Source organism: Tarenaya hassleriana, unplaced genomic scaffold (assembly GCF_000463585.1).
Source record: "Tarenaya hassleriana unplaced genomic scaffold, ASM46358v1 Cleome30, whole genome shotgun sequence".
Classification (NCBI taxonomy): domain Eukaryota; kingdom Viridiplantae; phylum Streptophyta; class Magnoliopsida; order Brassicales; family Cleomaceae; genus Tarenaya; species Tarenaya hassleriana.
In genome coordinates, this window is record NW_010966178.1 from 1,216,586 (window position 1) to 1,234,568 (window position 17,983).

A 17,983-nucleotide genomic window follows, 5' to 3' on the forward strand; every position below is an offset into this window, starting at 1 on the left:
CTGACACAAAGAATTCTTTAGTGTACCCGTCCGATCCCGGTGCCTTATTATTCGGCATCAATAGCAAAACACTCTTAATGTGCTCCTCTGAAGGTATTTAAATCAGTCTAGCAGCGCTACTAATCTCAATCCTGGCTTCTGTAACTTCGCGAAGCGACTGAACAGAAGGAAGTAGAGCTTGATCTGGAGAAGTTCCGATGAGAGCGGAGAAGTAGTCGACTGCATGTTGTTTAATGTCTCCTAGCAACTCGATTCTGCGGCCAGCCTCATCTTCCAAATAATATATATGGTTCCCCGATGCTCTGGATCTACTAACATTGAAGAACTTTGTATTTCTGTCCCCCTCCCTCAACCATTTCACACGGGATTTCTATCGATAGAATGTCTCTTCAGCCATTATCATCTGCAACCATTGAGTACGAATGCGTTTTTCCTCTTCAATTGACTGGCTTGTCGGGGTTTTCAGCACAACAATTTGGGTTCTGCATAACTTCTCCTTTAATCCGATCACACGGTTTGATATTCCGTTGAATTCCTTTTTGTTGAGTTCAGCAAAGGCCCCTTCAGGTATCTTAGTGCTTTACACAGCTGATATTGACGTGTTCCATCCTCTAGATACGGTCTCCAACCCTCACGGACAATGTCAAGGTATTTCAGATGCATCGTCAAATGATGAAAGAATTTGAACGGCCGCTTCCTCCTTTCTAAAATCGGGAGGGCTCCATAAACTCAGCATATGCATCTGGAAAGACAGTCTTCCATGTGGAATTCCCCATAGCACGGAAGTTTTTTTTCCTGAGAAAAGATATAACATATTGACTACCGGTAATGCAAAATCAATTAATTCTGTATTAACAAAGGCGAGATCACTATCATTATAGGTTTGGTTGATACAATTTTTAACAAAACAGTGGAATGGTGGTGTAAATATAGGACATATGCTTTTTCTAACACACAACTACTAACTGTTGGGTCGTACGGGATCCTCGCACATCGGTTCATAACTGTGCTCGGATCTAGTCTGTGGACTTGCGCAGCGGAATTGGCGTTCAAAACTATTTTGAACCGCCTACCGACCAACAGGTTTCGATGAACTTCAAGAAGAAAAACTAACCTTTTGAATCCCTTGGATTCACAATCAGATTGTAGGTTGTTGATCACAGGTTAGGTGTTGAAGAAACCAACACCCTCTTGAGGTATCCACACCCTTGGGATGGATTCCAACTCTTGGAATCTAGCTTCCTAGAGCTCAAGAGATCAAATCTCTTGTGTATGAGTGTTCAAGAACATTTGGGAGAGTTTCTCTCTCTCTCAACCTTCCCCAGGTCAGAGAATGAGTGAAAGAGTGAATGATTGTATTCCCCAACTGCTTCCCACCAAGAAAAGTCAGAGAAAAACACACTTTGAACTTTTTCAGTGTCCTGGTCCGGAGCTGACCAACTCTTGATCAGCAGACTAAGCACACAGCCGACACTTCTTGCCGACAGTTCGCGATCCGACGGCAACATGCACAGTCAGTCTGACTGGTCTGATCCGATGGACCAAGATTCTGGTCCGCCGGACCAACCAGGTCCGAACCAACACGCACAGGTTAGCCTGACTAGTCCGACCCTCAGCTCCGGACCAGACCAGTTTTTTGCCAAGTCTGTCTGCGTCTCGAAGTCCGTTTGGTCTGGTTGACCAACACTTGGTCAGCTCTGGACCAGACCCAAAACTAAAAAAAAAATCTGATTTTTCTCGTCCGATCATTCCCATTCATAAACGTCCATCCCATATGTGTGTGACCCTTTAGGCTCCTCCAAATACGACAGTAAACCCGAGATCCAATCTCACTTTACAAATCATAAGCGGTCTCTAGTAAGACATTATGATTACCCGTATCGGAAAGAGTTAGATGTGATCTAACCGAAAAACCAGAGATAGCTCTAACGATGATCCTCTTTGTCTCAAGATATCATAAATTGAAACACAATTCGATTGCTTTGTCGTATCTCGAGTAGACTACAAGAGATAGATGACATTCATTTATAGCGCGGTCACATATTTCCACAGTCTTACTCCTACGACGGGCCCATCGATATCTCTCTCTTTCGAGAGGGACAAAGTTCCATCTTGACTATCTACTATCCACTACATGATTCGTAATGTACCCGAGCCACGTCTTTATAATCATCCGGTTAAAGACGGCATTTGACGCAGTCAAAGTACATTACTCCCCATGTTGGATACAATAGATATCTCAGGTCTGAGGATCTAAAGTGAACCATCATGTGAGATTCAAGTCATGGATTACATCCAATCGATAATCTCACGCGAGTCATCGAGTCACTTGTTCCAAACAAGTACCCATGACCGTGATCCGTATCCAATACACATGATCATCACAATGATCATCCATCACGCCTCATGTTAGTCTTAATTCATCATTTCTCCCACAATGATAAGTGACTAAGGAATTTAGGATCGTTCATAACGATCCATGGATGCCATTATTTATCAAATATGCAAAATAAATAATGAACAAACAATGCATTCATCCAATGAATTCATCATAATACACAAGTTCTCATATCGTACGATCATCATAGAGCATCACAACCATCACTAACGTCATTCGTGGCGAAAGAATTGTTTCGGCGTTATAGAGTATCGAAAAAGTTCACTGTGAGAGAGATAAATCGAAATTGGAAGGAATATGTTATCACCAATCACAATGTAAAATCATATTTTGTTGACCTAACAAAAGATGTCATGTGAATGTAAGGTTTAGGAAGTTGATAAATATCCATGTTCTCACGCGATCAAAGCTTTGCATGAATATGGTGAGAACAACAACTTATTGGACTATTGTTCAACCTACTATAAAAGGGCGAGGTGAGAATAGGATATTATGATAGTATATATTCAGTTCCTGATATATCTCAATGAAGTATCCCTGATCACGTCACAGAGATGAAAATCAACCTCCCTAATATACATGGTCGACATATAGGTCAGCCGAGAATGAGCCACATCCGCATAGAAAATGCAGGGAAAAAAGAAACTGTTCAAAGAAGATGAAGAAGGACATATGCAATTAACGTTTTGCATAAGTAACGGTACAATTATAGGATGAAATGTAAATCAAAATATTTTTTGTACATTTCATCGGTTAACTGACATAATGTTTTTGTACAACTTGTAACAAGTGGTAAACAAGTTGTTTGTGTGGAAGTTTATTTTGTCAAAAACAAGTCAAAATGTCTAACCACAAAAAAGTCAAAATACACTTTTCTTAAGACACTTTTATTTTGATTAATTAATTTTGAAAAGTTATATGAAATTAATTTTAAAATGCATAAGTTCGATTGAAATAAATATTCGAAAAGTGTGTCAAACATTAAAAAAATACAGCATTTATCTTATTATCTTTATTTATATTACTTGTATATGATTCTAATGAGACTACTATACAATGATCATTCAACTTAATTATGACTTTTCAATTTCGTAAAAGTGTAAAAAATATTATTTTTTTATGAGATTTAGCCAAGGAACGATGAATACCTTTAAAAATATGAAAATCTTTAACCACAAATCTAGCATTAAACATTTGTTATATTTTGTTCACTTTGTATTCATGAAGCATATGTAAATGTATATTATATATTTACTTGTTCTATGAACAAAATAACTTAAGATATTATAAATTTTGAATCAAATATTTTTTAAATCGTGTTTCTTATTAAATTTGAAGATATTAATCATCCATAAAAGATAAGTTGTCAAAATTAATGATTTTTTTACAGTTTTATAAAATTCAAGTCATAATTAAGTATTTCGATAATCGCATTATAGTCGCATTAAAGTCGTATATAAGTCCCACAAATTCTTTTGTGTTATAGTAAGACAAAATCCGACTTTTTTGTTAGGCTTTTGGAATATTCATTTCAATCAAACTTATCATTTTAAAAGTAATTTTATATAACTTTTCATTGTTGTATTTTTTTTTTTGTTTTTTTTAAATCATTTTGTTTGTAATTTGACATTTTGATTTTTTTTATATAAAATAAACTTCTAGTTTTATATAAGTGTTGGCTATATGACTAATTTATGACTTCTTAAAGCTGTTCAGAGAAAGATGTCAACTAAATTACGATGTCTAAAAAGTACAAAAAATTATAGGTCTAAGTTACGAATAAATTACATCAACACTACATAATTCAAAAGTCATAGACACAAATAGTTCAAAAAACATGAACATACAACATAGTTCAAAAGTTATGTTGAGATATATCGGATATTGAAGAATATTACGAGATATATCGTATAATAGATATTTTATCAAATCCATAAAATATATATTTAGAAATATTTATTATTATATTTAGTTTACTTATTCAACATAAGACTCTCATCTATTTATATATTATTTTGATTATGAATAAAAAAATATTATTTCATAAATTTCTACATGATATCAGAACATGTGTACGATCTGAACTATATGTTTTTTTTTCTTTTCTAATCTCCTCTTTCTTTTGTATTTTGGATATTCATATATCCAAATCGTTCAGAAGAGAGTAAAAATTTAAATTCAAACGATGTGATATGATAAAAAAAAATCAAAATTAAAAACTTTAAGATCAAGCAAGATGATATGACAAAAAGAGTTAAAGATAAAACTTTAAAATCAAGCAAAGTGACTTGAAAAAAGTTAGTACTCTCTGAATGAATGAAATTTGGTGTATATGGATTGTTTTAATAACAGTGAAATTTTTCATCATTTTATTTTATTTTCAAGATTGACTTCATGAATTCTTTCAAAGTCAATCTTCAGAGAAAATTTTAAAATAGAAATAAAATATGGAGATTAGATATGATTGATAATAATTAAAGACATAATATCAATTAACAATAAAATATATATCGTATCAATTATATTTTGTCATATTTGTTTTTTTCGTGTCTTTATTTCTTTGTTTTTTTAATATTTTTTTCTACAAATGTATAAATTATTTTCACTGTAATGTAATAAGAAGAAGAGATGTAACAATAAAAGTGTTTTCGTTCTTTTCTCTTTTGTTCTTTTTTTCTAATTTAATTTTTGTATTTTATTTTTCAATATGGTATGAGAGCTTCGGTTCTTTTTTTTCTCTTCATAAACAATGTCGATTGATAATGAGAATGTAGATGAAGACGAAGATAATATAGACGAATCCAGTGGTAATATCGTTTTGAGTTTTTTTTTATATTAAGAATAAGAGAATCATTTTGTTTTTTTTTTTAATTTTCTCTTGTAATCTCACATGTTTCAAAAGATTATTCGTATAATCGTCAATCATCTTATTCTTGCAAAAAAAATTTGTTGTCACTAAACGTTTTCGTGTAGTTACCTTCCAATCTGGATGAATCAGAGTTATTCCGAGTCTCCTTTTTCGCATAACGATTGTCGTCCTTTTTTGTTATCATCGAACGATTCTTTTATGCGTATTTTCGATTTTGCAGCGCAGTTGTTCATTTGATTTTTTTTCCAGTTATGTCTTCTATTGACACAAGTTCGCAATGTGATGTGGTTCTAACAGCATGCATTTGATCATCTTTTCTGCAAGTTTGATGTTTCGTGATCTCCAAGCTCCAACTTAAAGAGGGATGTTGAGATATACCGGATCTTGAAAAATATTTATTATTATATTTGAATGTTCTTTTTTTCTCTAGAATGCTTATTTTTTTTCTGTGTGTAAAATGAACTAACCCAAGACCCCTATTTATAGTAGAGGGAAGAATCTCAAAATAAAATCAATTTAATTTTCAAAATTCAAATTAGATTTTATTTTGATATTATCTCGATCATCCACAAGAATCAAAACAAGGCATTGAGTTAGGTGAACCTAAATGCATCTCATGCAACTAATGCATTGTATGCAAATGATGTACAATGCAAAATTTGCTCATAGATAGTTTACTGTATCCGGAAAGGTAGTTTTACCTTTGAACCTTCTGTAGTGAAATACTATCGGATGTACTTGCTAAACAGTGAACGCGATGTCTTGAACTATTCAGCTTTTGTATACACCAAGACAACAGTACTCACGTAGCACCCTCTCCCTCTCTCTCGTTAATCCATTTGTTGCGCCCATTATGGTCCTGAGACAACACTTGGTAGATTTCATCAAGTACTTTAGAGAACTAGCCCTTTTGTCATTCTCATAGAAACGGTCACTTCATATTTGATATAGGAGATTTCTCTTTCACAGTATCTCAATATACTCCACTCTTGTAGGAGATAAGAGAATCTTTAAGAACATAAACTCAACCTTCCTAATTTGTATCACTCTTATCATAGGAATGTGAAGAGATATCAATCTCGAGTGATCCCATCGAACCCCCACAATTCGGTTGTCCCATTGAACCTAACACTGGTGGTTTATCCTGATAGGTTGGGTTGCCATAATGGTGATTTGTCTTTCTATGGGCTTTAATCTCATTCCCCTCGATAATATTTCTACATGATCTCTATTAAGGCCTTTGGTCAGAGGATCGGCCAAATTACCTTTTTATCTCACAAAATCAATATATATGACTTTATCTGTCAGTAATTTTCTAATGGAGTTGTGTCGTCTGCGGATGTGTCGCGACTTTCCCTTATAAACATGCATTTTTGCCCTTCCTATTGCAGACTGATTATCACAATGTATGCAAATTCCAGACACCGGTTTGGACCATATAGGAAAGTTCTCAAGAAAGTTTCGAAGCCACTCAACTTCCTCACCAGCAAGGTCTAAAGCTATGAATTCAGATTCCATAGTGGAACTTACAATACACGTTTGCTTAGAAAATTTCTACAAAATAACACCTCCACCAACAACGAATATATATCCACTTGTGGATTTATTCTCATTCGAATCTGAGATCCAGTTCACATCAGAATATCCTTCTAATACTGCTGGATATCTTGTGTAGTGTAGTCTATAATTCTCAGTGTACCTTTGATATCTAAGGAGTCTAATTATGGTTTTCCAATGATCAAAACTTGGATTGTTCGTATATCTACTAAGCCTATTCACGGTATTAGCAATATCCGGCCTTGTGCTATTCATAAGATGCATTAAGCTTCCTATGATTCTGGAATATTCTAATTGTTGAACTCCCTCACCGTGATGTTTTTTCAAATGAGAATCAAGCATGTACACTTCTTCTTCCAATTCACCATTTAGAAAAGCTTTCTTTTGAAGACCCATTTATAACCCAATGGTTTGCATCCTTGTGGAAGATCCACTAGTTCCCAAGTGTGATTTTGTCGGATTGACTCAATCTCACTCTTCACTGCTTCCTTCCAATAAGGAGCTTCGGGAGATGACATAACCTTTTGATATGTCTATGGTTCTTTTTCCAATATAAATGTTAGATAATCAGAACCAAAAGAAGTTGGTTTCTTTGCTTTTTTACTTCTTCTAGACTCTTCATGCTCCTCCTCTAATTGCTTAGAAGATTCATAAATTCTTTGAGATTCCATACCACACTTGTATCTAATTCTATCTGAGCCTTGTAGAGAAACACATCTTCAAAGAACGAAGCATCTCTTGATTCAACAACTGTATTCGCATGTATTTTAGAATTATCTGATTTATACCCTAAGAATCGGTAAGCACTCGAATTGTGTGCATAACCAATAAATACACAATCTATTATTTTTGGTCCTAACCTAGTTCGTTTAGGAATAGGGATAGGGACCTTAGTCAGACAACCCCATACTCTCAAGTATTTGTAGTTAGGTGATTTGTCTTTCCACAATTCATAGGATGTTTTGTTGAGCCTTTTATGGGGCACTCTGTTTAATACAAAGTTAGTAGAAATAACTGTTTTCCCCCACAAGGTCTGAGGAGATCCAGAACTTATTAACATAGCATTCATCATTTCTTTCAGTGTTCTATTTTTGCGTTCAGTAATGTCATTCTATTCTGGCGTATAAGGAGCTATGAACGATGCCATGATCTGCGCACAATTGTGCAAAATGTGACTCAATTCACCTCATCTATCGCTTCTCAAAGCTTTGATTTTCTTTCCAAGTTGATTTTCAACTTCGTTTTTATAGAGATTAAATATCTCTATTGCCTCATCTTTACTTCTCATTAAGTAGAGATAACAATATTCAATACAATCATTAATAAAAGTAATGAAGTACTTCTTCCCACCTCTGGTTTGCACGTATTTCAAATTGCATAATCTGTATGTATTAATTCCAAAGGTTCAGTTCTTCGTTCAATATTTTTAAACGAAGACTTAGCAAATTTCGCTTCAACGCAAACTTCACATATATGGTCTTTGTCCAATTTAAATTTTGAAGTAGATTAAAAGACATTAATCTTTGCATAGACTTGATATTCACATATCCTAATCTACCATGCCATAATCTTGACTGATTCAAGTAAGCAGAAGAAGTAGAAGCATTATTAATATCATTTGCGGTTATATTGTTTGCTGCATTGGTGTACAAAAGATCATTACATTCATCTTAAACATACCATTTGCTAGATAACCTCTACCAAGGTACACACCATCTTTTGACACTACGACTCTCTCTGATTAAAAAACTAGTTTAAAACATTTCTTTGACATCATAGATCCAGATAGTAGTTTCTTACAAATATCTGGCACATGAAGAACCTCAATGAGTGTCAGCTTCTTTCCAGATATCTTCAAAGTGACTGAACCCTTGCCTTCCACTTTGGATGCAACAGAATTTCCCATATAACAGCTTTCTCCGGTGACAGTGTCATAGGTGGTGAACATCCATTTGTTAGTACACATATGAGGGGTTGCTCCAGTGTCAATCCATCATTCTCTCGGATTATCTCCGACCATGTTCACTTCTGACACAACTGCTATGAAGTTAGATTCCCCATAGTCTACTTCAGCTACATGAGCTTAGGTCTTATTCCCAATTTTCTTATGGATACATTCCTTGCGATGGTAGCTGTAACGACCTGAGGCCGCTACAGAATGATAGAACTATCCCCACACAGCAACACGAGACCTTTTAGTGTGTCCTACCCTCACTTGCATACATCTCGGAAAGTACTTCCCAAGAGGTCACCCATCCTAAGATTACTCCAAAGCGAGCATGCTTAACTTTGGAGTTCTCTCGAGATGGACAACCGAAAAGATAGATGCATCTTATTGTTATGAGTAGTTCAATTAATTCCTTTAAGTTATCTTTGACTGTGTAGTCTCATAACTACACAGCTCTCGAATCCCTCTCATTCCGGTGCGTTCGATTCATTCATGTACCCCCTAATCAGAAGCTCGTCAGGAGCCGCTCCTTGTCCATGCCTCTCGCACCGACGATCAGTCCCCCCTCCTACGGTATCCTGGGCTGTCACAGGCCCACCAGCTTCCGCCTGGTTCATCCTCGAACCACACCGTACTAGGAGAGTACCGACTCTGATACCATTTGTAACGACCCGAGACCACTACAGAATGATAGAATTGTCCCCATACAGCAACACGAGACCTTTTAGTATTTTTTGTCCTCACTCGCACACATCCCGGAAATACTTCCCAGGAGGTCACCCATCCTAAGACTACTCCAAAGCGAGCACGCTTAACTTTGGAGTTCTCTCGAGATGGACAACCGAAAAGGTAGATGCATCTTGTTGCTATGAGTAGTTCAATTAATTCATCTAAATTATCTTTGACTGTGTAGTCTCATACCTACACATCCTTCGGATCCCTCTCATTCCGGTGCTTTCGATTTATCCTTGTACCCCTTACCCAGAAGCTCATCAGAAACCGCTCCTTGTTCGTGCCTCTCGCACCGACGATCACTCCCCACCCTCCTACGGTATCCTGGATTATCACAGTAGCAATCCTTCGCCAGATGTTCAGCCTTGCCACAGACGTAGCAATTCCCTTTGAATTTCTTGGAGTTGACATTCTTATCAATCTTTCGCTTTTTATTCCCTTTGGTCTTAGTCGTCTGAACGACGTTTGCTTTGGATCCAATCTATCTATTCATTTTAAAAATAGGTTGAGACCCTTGCCGAATTCTCACACGACGATGCAAATCCTTCAAAGACATGTTCTTAGGTTTTTGCCTCAGATCATTCTTGAAACTCGTCCAAGATGGAGGCAATTTTTCAATCAGAGTTACCACCTGGAACTGTTCATTCACCATGATGTCTTCTCCCACCAAGTTGTTGAAGATGATTTGTAATTCATCTACTTGTTCCACAACACTCCTTGTATCTACCATACGGTAGTTTAGGAGTTCGGCTACCACCATTCGCCCTTGATTAGCCTTTTCGACCCGATACTTATGATCAATCGCTTCCCAAAGTTGCTTAGCTGTAGCATATTTGGAGAAAACATCATACAGTGAATCATCCAAACCGTTCAGCATAAAGTTCTAACACATGAAACTGTTATGTTTCCATTGTTAGTAACTAGTTAGAGATTGAGCGTTGCCCTCCTCTAGGATTGGTTCCTCTTCAGTGAGGTACCGTGGTAACTTAAGTTGTGTTAAGAAAAACAACATCTTTTGTTGCCAGAGTTTGAAAATTTGACCCTTAAATTGTTCAGGTCTCTCAGCCGGACCGATTGGCACAATAGGAATTGTCTGATTTTCGGAGTTCACAACAACCGAAGATATTTTTGTTGGGACAACAACGCTCGCAATGTTTGGCACTTGATTATTCATATTTGTGCCAACAACATCATGATTAATGGGGTTTGTAACCTCTGCTATATGAGGATTCATATCGATATTCATAGCAGGAATCTCATTCCGTGGAGCAGTATTTGAACCCATGGGATTTTTTGGATTATCAATGATCTGTGGAATAAATCCAATCATTGTTAGCTTTCACAAAGCTTATAAACTAAACCGAATTTCACTTAACTTATAAATTGGTTTGGTTCGTTTCCAGTGATAGCCAGAGGGTTCACCCCGATTCCCACGTCCTTACTATAAGGATGGTATAAAGGGCTTCCTCTTCAAACCCGGTCTGCTAAGACAAAACTTGCTTCTCTAATTCACAGAAAAAGTTACGTCTGATTTTGTTTACCTAAACCTTTTTTTTTCAAAATAATATTCAAATTTTTTTTTCTTTTCACAAAAACATTTTTGAATCAAAGATATTGGGTTTTCTCTTATGGATTTTTAGATTGATCTCTTTAAATTGGGCCAAAACAAAACATTTCAATTTGGGCTTACTCTTTTGGACTTTTCAATTAATCTATTTGAATTTAATTTGGGCTTCAATATGGGCTAAACTCTTTGAATTTAATTGCGCTAATATTCATATTAAATTTGGGTCTTCAATTCAATAGGACTTAGACTCATTAATATTTGGACAACAAAACAACTATTTTATTCCAACATTTTTTTTAACCTAGTTGTTTTTTAGATTCAAATTCGTGTGAGGTTTTATACCGAAATTGAAAGAGATTTAAGCATCCGAGAAGTTTGTCTCGCGTTAACCATAGGTGGGAAGAAGTACTTCATTACTTTTATTGATGATTGTACTCGATATTGTTATCTCTACTTAATGAGAAGTAAAGATGATGCAATAGAGATGCTTAATCACTATAAAAATGAAGTTGAAAATTGAACTTAAGATTCAACGAGACGGCGGTTGTTAACGACAACAAACCTCCGACAATTCGAACGATTCCAGATAAATACCTGAAATAAAAGATTATTTTGTCGAGGCATGTGAAACACAATTTCCTTAAGTTCGATTTTCGTGCCACCTCAAAAGCTTCGAGGCTATTGGAGCACGGTGAACCCCCATGATACAACGACCGCGTATTCAGAAGAAGCTTTTCGAATACCAAGCGAACTCTTAGAGATATATGAATAAATATGTGAATGCTCTTTTTTCTCTAGAATGCTTGTTTTTTTTTCTGTATGTAGAATAAACTAACCTAAGACCCATATTTATAGTAGAGGGGAGAATCTCAAAATAAAATCAATTTGATTTTCAAAATTCAAACTAGATTTTATTTTGATATTATCTCGATCATAATTGATAGATTTTCTGTAAATTTGAATCCGATTTGAATTTCAAAATTAATCAAGAATATTCTCTCAATATTATGCAGATTTTTATTAAAGTTTCTAAAACTTTCCACGGATCAAGCTTCTCACGGGCTGTGCTCGTTTTGATTCTATCAAATAAACTCAAATCCAACAGTTATCATATTCATCTACTCACCACCACGACCTCATTTTGCTCCTCGACATTGACTTATTACTATGCCACCTTTCGGATTTATAGTTTTCAATGTGTTCGCATAAATACTTGATGTTTTAGATGAGGCTTTTGCTTTCCTCTTTTTCCTTTCATATGTTTTTGGTTCTAACTTTTCCTTTCACATGCTCAGTTGCTTGCTCTCCCCCTTCATCTTTCTCTCCTTCCCTAGCTTGCTCTCCCTTTTATTCTTTCTCTCTTTCTTCACTTGCTTGCTTTTCCTCTTTATCTCCTTCTTTCTCTCCACATTCTTCACTCGGTTCCTTTCCCTTCCCTCCACCTCTTCACTTGACTCCTCTCCTTGCTCTCCTTCCTCCACCATCTTTACTTGACTCATCCTTTCCTTTTGTCTCTTCACTTGACTCTTCTTCTCCTTCATCTCCTTCCTCTCCACCCTCTTCACTCAATTCTTCTTGTTCTTCCTCTCTTTTCTCTCCACATTCTTCACTCGATTCCTCCTCTTCGACTTCTGCTTCTTTCTCTCCACCATCTTCACTCAATTCTTCTACTTTCTCTCCTTCTTCATTTGCACACTCTTTGTTCGACTCCTCTTCTTCCTCGTCATCATCTTGCTCAGTCACTTTCTAAGGTATGCCTCTAAATACATCATCATTATTGGACTCCTCATGTCTTGCTCATTTGGCTCCAGACAGGCTACCGCTGCGTTTATACCATCAGCAACCAATTTCTTCATTTCTTCACATTGTTCTTGAATTGCTTCAAATAACTTTTTGTGTGTTTCTGCCAAGTAGTCCTTGATTTCAGTCAAGTATTCTATCATTACAACCACTTGTCTGCTCAGAAATCCAATCATCCCCTTCAAGTGATTGACATCAAATTTCAACTCATTTATTGTTTCTTCTTCTTCTTTTGTGGTTTTTTTCTTTTGGGTTTTTTTTGCAGAAATGGTTGGTATATTCTATTTTTTATCCTCGGACCTACTATGCACGATTTTACATCGTCTTCAAGGATGTCCTTCCACCGTATAGATTTTGGATCATTTACTAAACGCTTCATCCAACTATCAATCATCTCATCCTCGTTGTCTTCATATCGTATATTTTCAATCAAAGGTAATTCATCTTCCGTTGCCACCAGAATGCTATCAATATCCTACAACACCAGTTCAAATATATCAACCATCTCCTTTTACAACTTATTCTTTGCAATAACTATTAACTACTTCAATACAATTACTTTGCGATAATATTTACTTTTTCAGAAACATGTATATACCCGTGTTCTGCCCATCTTTAACAATCCATGTTTCATCCCATATTTTTGTTTAGAATGTAGCATTTTCTGCACATTCGTGGATATGTTCGTTGGACATGTCCTTCCAATGTTATGTCACTATGTCATTCACTCTGACACAGTCTTGGAATACACTTGAACGGTAACATATGCAAATTGAAATACACAATATTAATAATGTCTTTCTTCACTACTATTTTTTTATGATTTTTTTGTATCACGTACCGTTAGTGGTATAACGAAACCTAGTAAATTCCACTAACTCACTAGTGTATTATGCACGTTTAGATAATTATGGACAAAACTGACAACATTCTCAAAGCTGAACCTCCCCTATGAGAATGTTTCAGCCTTGGCATCATTGATGATCTTCAAAAGGAATGGATTCTCATAATTCGAATGATGGTTCCCTATCACATAACTCAACAATACCAAATATGTCATCTTTATCCTATCGTCAAATTCAGATTCAGGTAATTTTTGAAAATATTTCATAACTTTTGTTCTCACAACCTTTTCAAATTTACTCTCTCCAAAGTACTTTATATAGAAGTTAGGACCACCAATCTTCTCCCAATTCTTAGTCAATTCAGAACAATCTAAACCCGAGATAAGAGCATGTTAAACCAAGGAGTAGCAAATTGGAACTCCGTTCATCACAAACCATAACTCATTGCCTTTCTTTGTTCTAACTGTTTTGTTGATAAGTGACACCATTAAACTCATCTTCAAGGTATGCTTCTTTTTCAGGTGGAAGACGTCTTAATGGTGACTTCTGGGTGAAGTACACAATCTCTTAAACAGTCATATACGTTTCCAAAAAGTCCAGCACTTCTATGTAAAGGCATTTGGAGGATACATTTACTGATATCTTGTTCATGTCATCAAACTCAAAATAGAATTCTAGTTTTAATGTATCACCCATCTGCAAGAAAACGATTCAAAATTTTTTTTATCCTTATACGATAAGTTACTAAGACTACTTTGTAGTACTCTCGACTACTCTACAGTAGGTATCGATTTCTTTACGCATATTACGCATATTCCTTTCTAAAAATTTCTTTTCCAACACTAATTCAGGACTCATTTTGATTTTACGATATTACAGTTTTTTTATAACAAACCCGTAAAAACCTAAAAGCTAAATCCAAAACCTATATATCTGAAAGTAACTCTAAAAATTATTACCGCTTTTTCAAAAGAAGAAGTCGCTCTCTTCAACCTCCTAGGCTTTCCGCTTTTGGACAGCCTTAAAGAAGACATCTTCTTCTCACTCGAATGCTCGTCTCTCATTTGATGAAGTTTTTCTCCCCATCTTTTTAGTTTCCAGTAATCTAGGGTTTTGATGCTTTAGGATTTTGGGTTGGAATCTTAGTATTTCAGTGATTTTTGGTAGATTTCAGTGGTTTGTGTTGATCCCCTTCTTCTCTCTCACTTTCCCTCTTTTTCTCTACATGGTCGGTTTCGAATCTGAATGAATAATTTTAACCTAAAAAGTAAATGGAGAAACTTCATATTGAAAGAAGGTAAAATAAGAGGTAGTTGTCATTTTAATTTCTGCTCGTGTATTTTATTTAACACATCTTCTTTCATCGAGGGTTTGGACGTTTTTTCCTGTTTAATGAAGGATAAAATAGACTTTAACTAAATGTTTATATTTTTGTAGGGTAGCCGAGCAATTGTTGCAACACGAAGTGGTTATTTCTAAAATTTCCCCCTGAAAATGGCAGAGACACCGATTCGCAGGTTCTCTCTGCTACCGTTTCGGTAAACCTCAGATCACGACAGAATAATGAGTGCCTATGGAAGGAAAGTGTCTAACCCTAAACTCTTTGCTGATGGAGTATGTGGGTTGGTCAAAATAAGAGAGCAGTTGGTCTGCATCCATATTTTCTTCATAATTTGTGAATCTGGTCAAATGGGTTCGTGGAAAAACAGCTGATTTCAGGTGGGTTTATGGGAATATTCACAAATTAGTCTGGCTTTTATTCATATCATCCAGTGTCTTCACTACTTTTTGCTCTATGCTTTAAGTGATCAGTTTCTCTATCATCTTTCTCGGTTGTTTGTGATCAATGCTTTTTGATCAATGGATAGTGAGGTATACGTCAAATGCCTTGAGTTAAATATGTTAACTAAATATGTTAACTGAATCTGGATTGAATATGAGTCAAATAATATTTATATATATATATATATATATTTATTTGGGTTAGGTTTAAATAGATTGGATTGATCAAATTGACATTACTAGTATAATCTTTCTGTGTTCTGGATTCAATCCAATACCCCGAGATTTCTCCCGTGGCCAATGTGATAGTCTGAAGATGCTCAAAGTAAGCTTAATCTCGTCTGGCTTAGTTAGTTTGAGAAGTTTCAGATTTTGGTTTCGTAAAATGCAGAATGTACTCATTCGTGATAGTAGACATTATGCTCGATAGAAGATATTATGCATTCTCTTGATTGTATTGCCATATACGTCATGTTTCCATAATACTCGAATGTGTATATATTTTGTATGAATGACATTACAAACCCTAAAGGGAAATATACAAAGTTACATGGTATCAGAGCCACCTTATTCTTTCTTCTCTTGATACTGCTCCACCATCATCTTCTTCAACCTTTCTTCTTCTTCTTTCATTCTCACATGTCGTCTTATCTCTCCCTTCACTAATGGCAACCCACACCGCACAGTCGAAAAAACCGTTCGGTGTGAATTCAACATGGATGAATTCAACTACGATGCATGGCGCGAACTCTTTGAAATCACTGCCTCAGTTTCAGAGTAATGGGGCATCTGACGACACTACACAGTCGTCCAGAACAGAAGACACTCAGTGGACAAGGATCGATGGTCTTTTCAAGCTATGGATCTATGGGACGATATCTCAATCTTTTGTCACAACCGTGCTGAAGAAGAAAAGCACGGGACACACTCTATGGACATGCCTCAAGAATCAATTTTGGGACAACAAAGAAGTCCGAGCCATTCAGATTGAACATGAACTGCACAATCTCAATATCAGTGCCCTCACCATTCATGAGTATTGTCAGGAGTGGAGGAAACTCTCGGATCTACTCTCCAACATTGATGTTGCAGTCTGTGCACTTGTGATGCACATGCTCAACGGGCTCAACGAGAAGTTTGACAATATTGTCAATGTCATCAAGCAAAAATCTCCCTTCCATCGTTTGACAATGTCAGATCCATGCTAACTCTCGAAGAATAGAGACTGTTCCAAAGCTAATCGACATCAACCAACACATATTGATCACTCTTCGGCACTGATAACTCCTATTCTTCTCTATATTTTGATGAGAGTTTGTCTAGGTTTTACATGATAATCACATGCATTCATAGACATTCTAGGCGTGTTAGGATACAAAACCCGGTTGTGCTCTAGTTTTGCAGAGTTACAGGTTTCGAAGATGATTGGACTCGAAAAGGAGCTAATTGGAATGTTAAAGGAGAAGTCCGGATGAGATGCTCATGTTGCGACATCAATAACTTTCTCTACAGAGGTCCAAATCGTGCGAGACTTATACCATTGGAAAGATCACTTCAAGAGCTTCACGTGGACACCAAAATCGCGTAAATCCGACACCGGAGCAGAGAGTTATGAGCGAATTCGTGAAGACCAGAAAACTGCCAACGCAGGGCCGGATCCAACTGGATCCGGTCCGGATCAAGGACGCAGAATTTGACCCCAGGAATCTGGATCCGGTCCGGATCCACCTGGAATCGGTCCGGATCCAGTCTAAAACCCTGTTTCGCGATTTTCAGCATCTGAATGGGAATAGGACTCTTGGGAGCCGCCCTAGGGTTATAAAAAAGCCCTAGCCACGTCCTAGAACAAGGGAGAACCTCAGAGAACACTTAGATACAGATTTTTGGAGAGCTTTTGGGGAGAGAAGAATAGAAGTTCACGGGATTTCGGGAAGAAGAAGGAGGATTCGATCGTGAAGACTAGACATCGACATGAGACTTTCTTTCCTCTCTTTTACCTCTTTCTTTATGAGCTTTTTGTTGTTTTCTATGAACCGTGAGTAGATCCACGACTATGGGTTAGGGATTCGTATGTGTTTTGGATATGTTTGAACCCTAACTTGGATTTCGGTTTTGATTTGATTCGGTTCTATTGATTTGCACTTTTATTGGATTGATGTTTGCTAACCCCTTGATCAATTATCTTGGATTCTGAACCACATAGAGATATGGGTTTGTTTCGGATCAAAATCAATAGGATAGATCGTATTATTCACATAGAGATATGGTTTAATCGATCTAGGGTTGATGATAGCGTTCTTTATGCACCTAGGGTTAACTTGAATAGATCGAGAGATTGACGAGTTACTCTGTAGATAGTGAGTTAGTAGACCGAGAGGTGAATTCTCTATCTTTGTTGCTTGATGATTCCCGAAAATCTCTCCAAGTGGTTGACATTGAGTCCATCTCAATCTCTTAGTCTTTGACTTTATCTCAAACTCGTCAG

The 17,983-nt window shown here is 36.3% G+C and overlaps 1 protein-coding gene across 1 annotated transcript; it reads left to right on the forward strand.

The window, feature by feature from the left end:
* Positions 1-16,232: 16,232 nt before the first annotated feature.
* On the forward strand, positions 16,233-16,706 carry LOC104820447. Its single transcript, XM_010550892.1, has one exon. It carries the CDS (start codon positions 16,233-16,235, stop codon positions 16,704-16,706), a length of 474 nt encoding a protein of 157 aa, XP_010549194.1.
* Positions 16,707-17,983: the final 1,277 nt, after the last annotated feature.

What these genes read in the sequence shown, in the direction of transcription:
- LOC104820447 (XM_010550892.1), top strand. Translation starts at nt 16,233, where the DNA reads ATGCATGGCGCGAACTCTTTGAAATCACTGCCTCAGTTTCAGAGTAAT.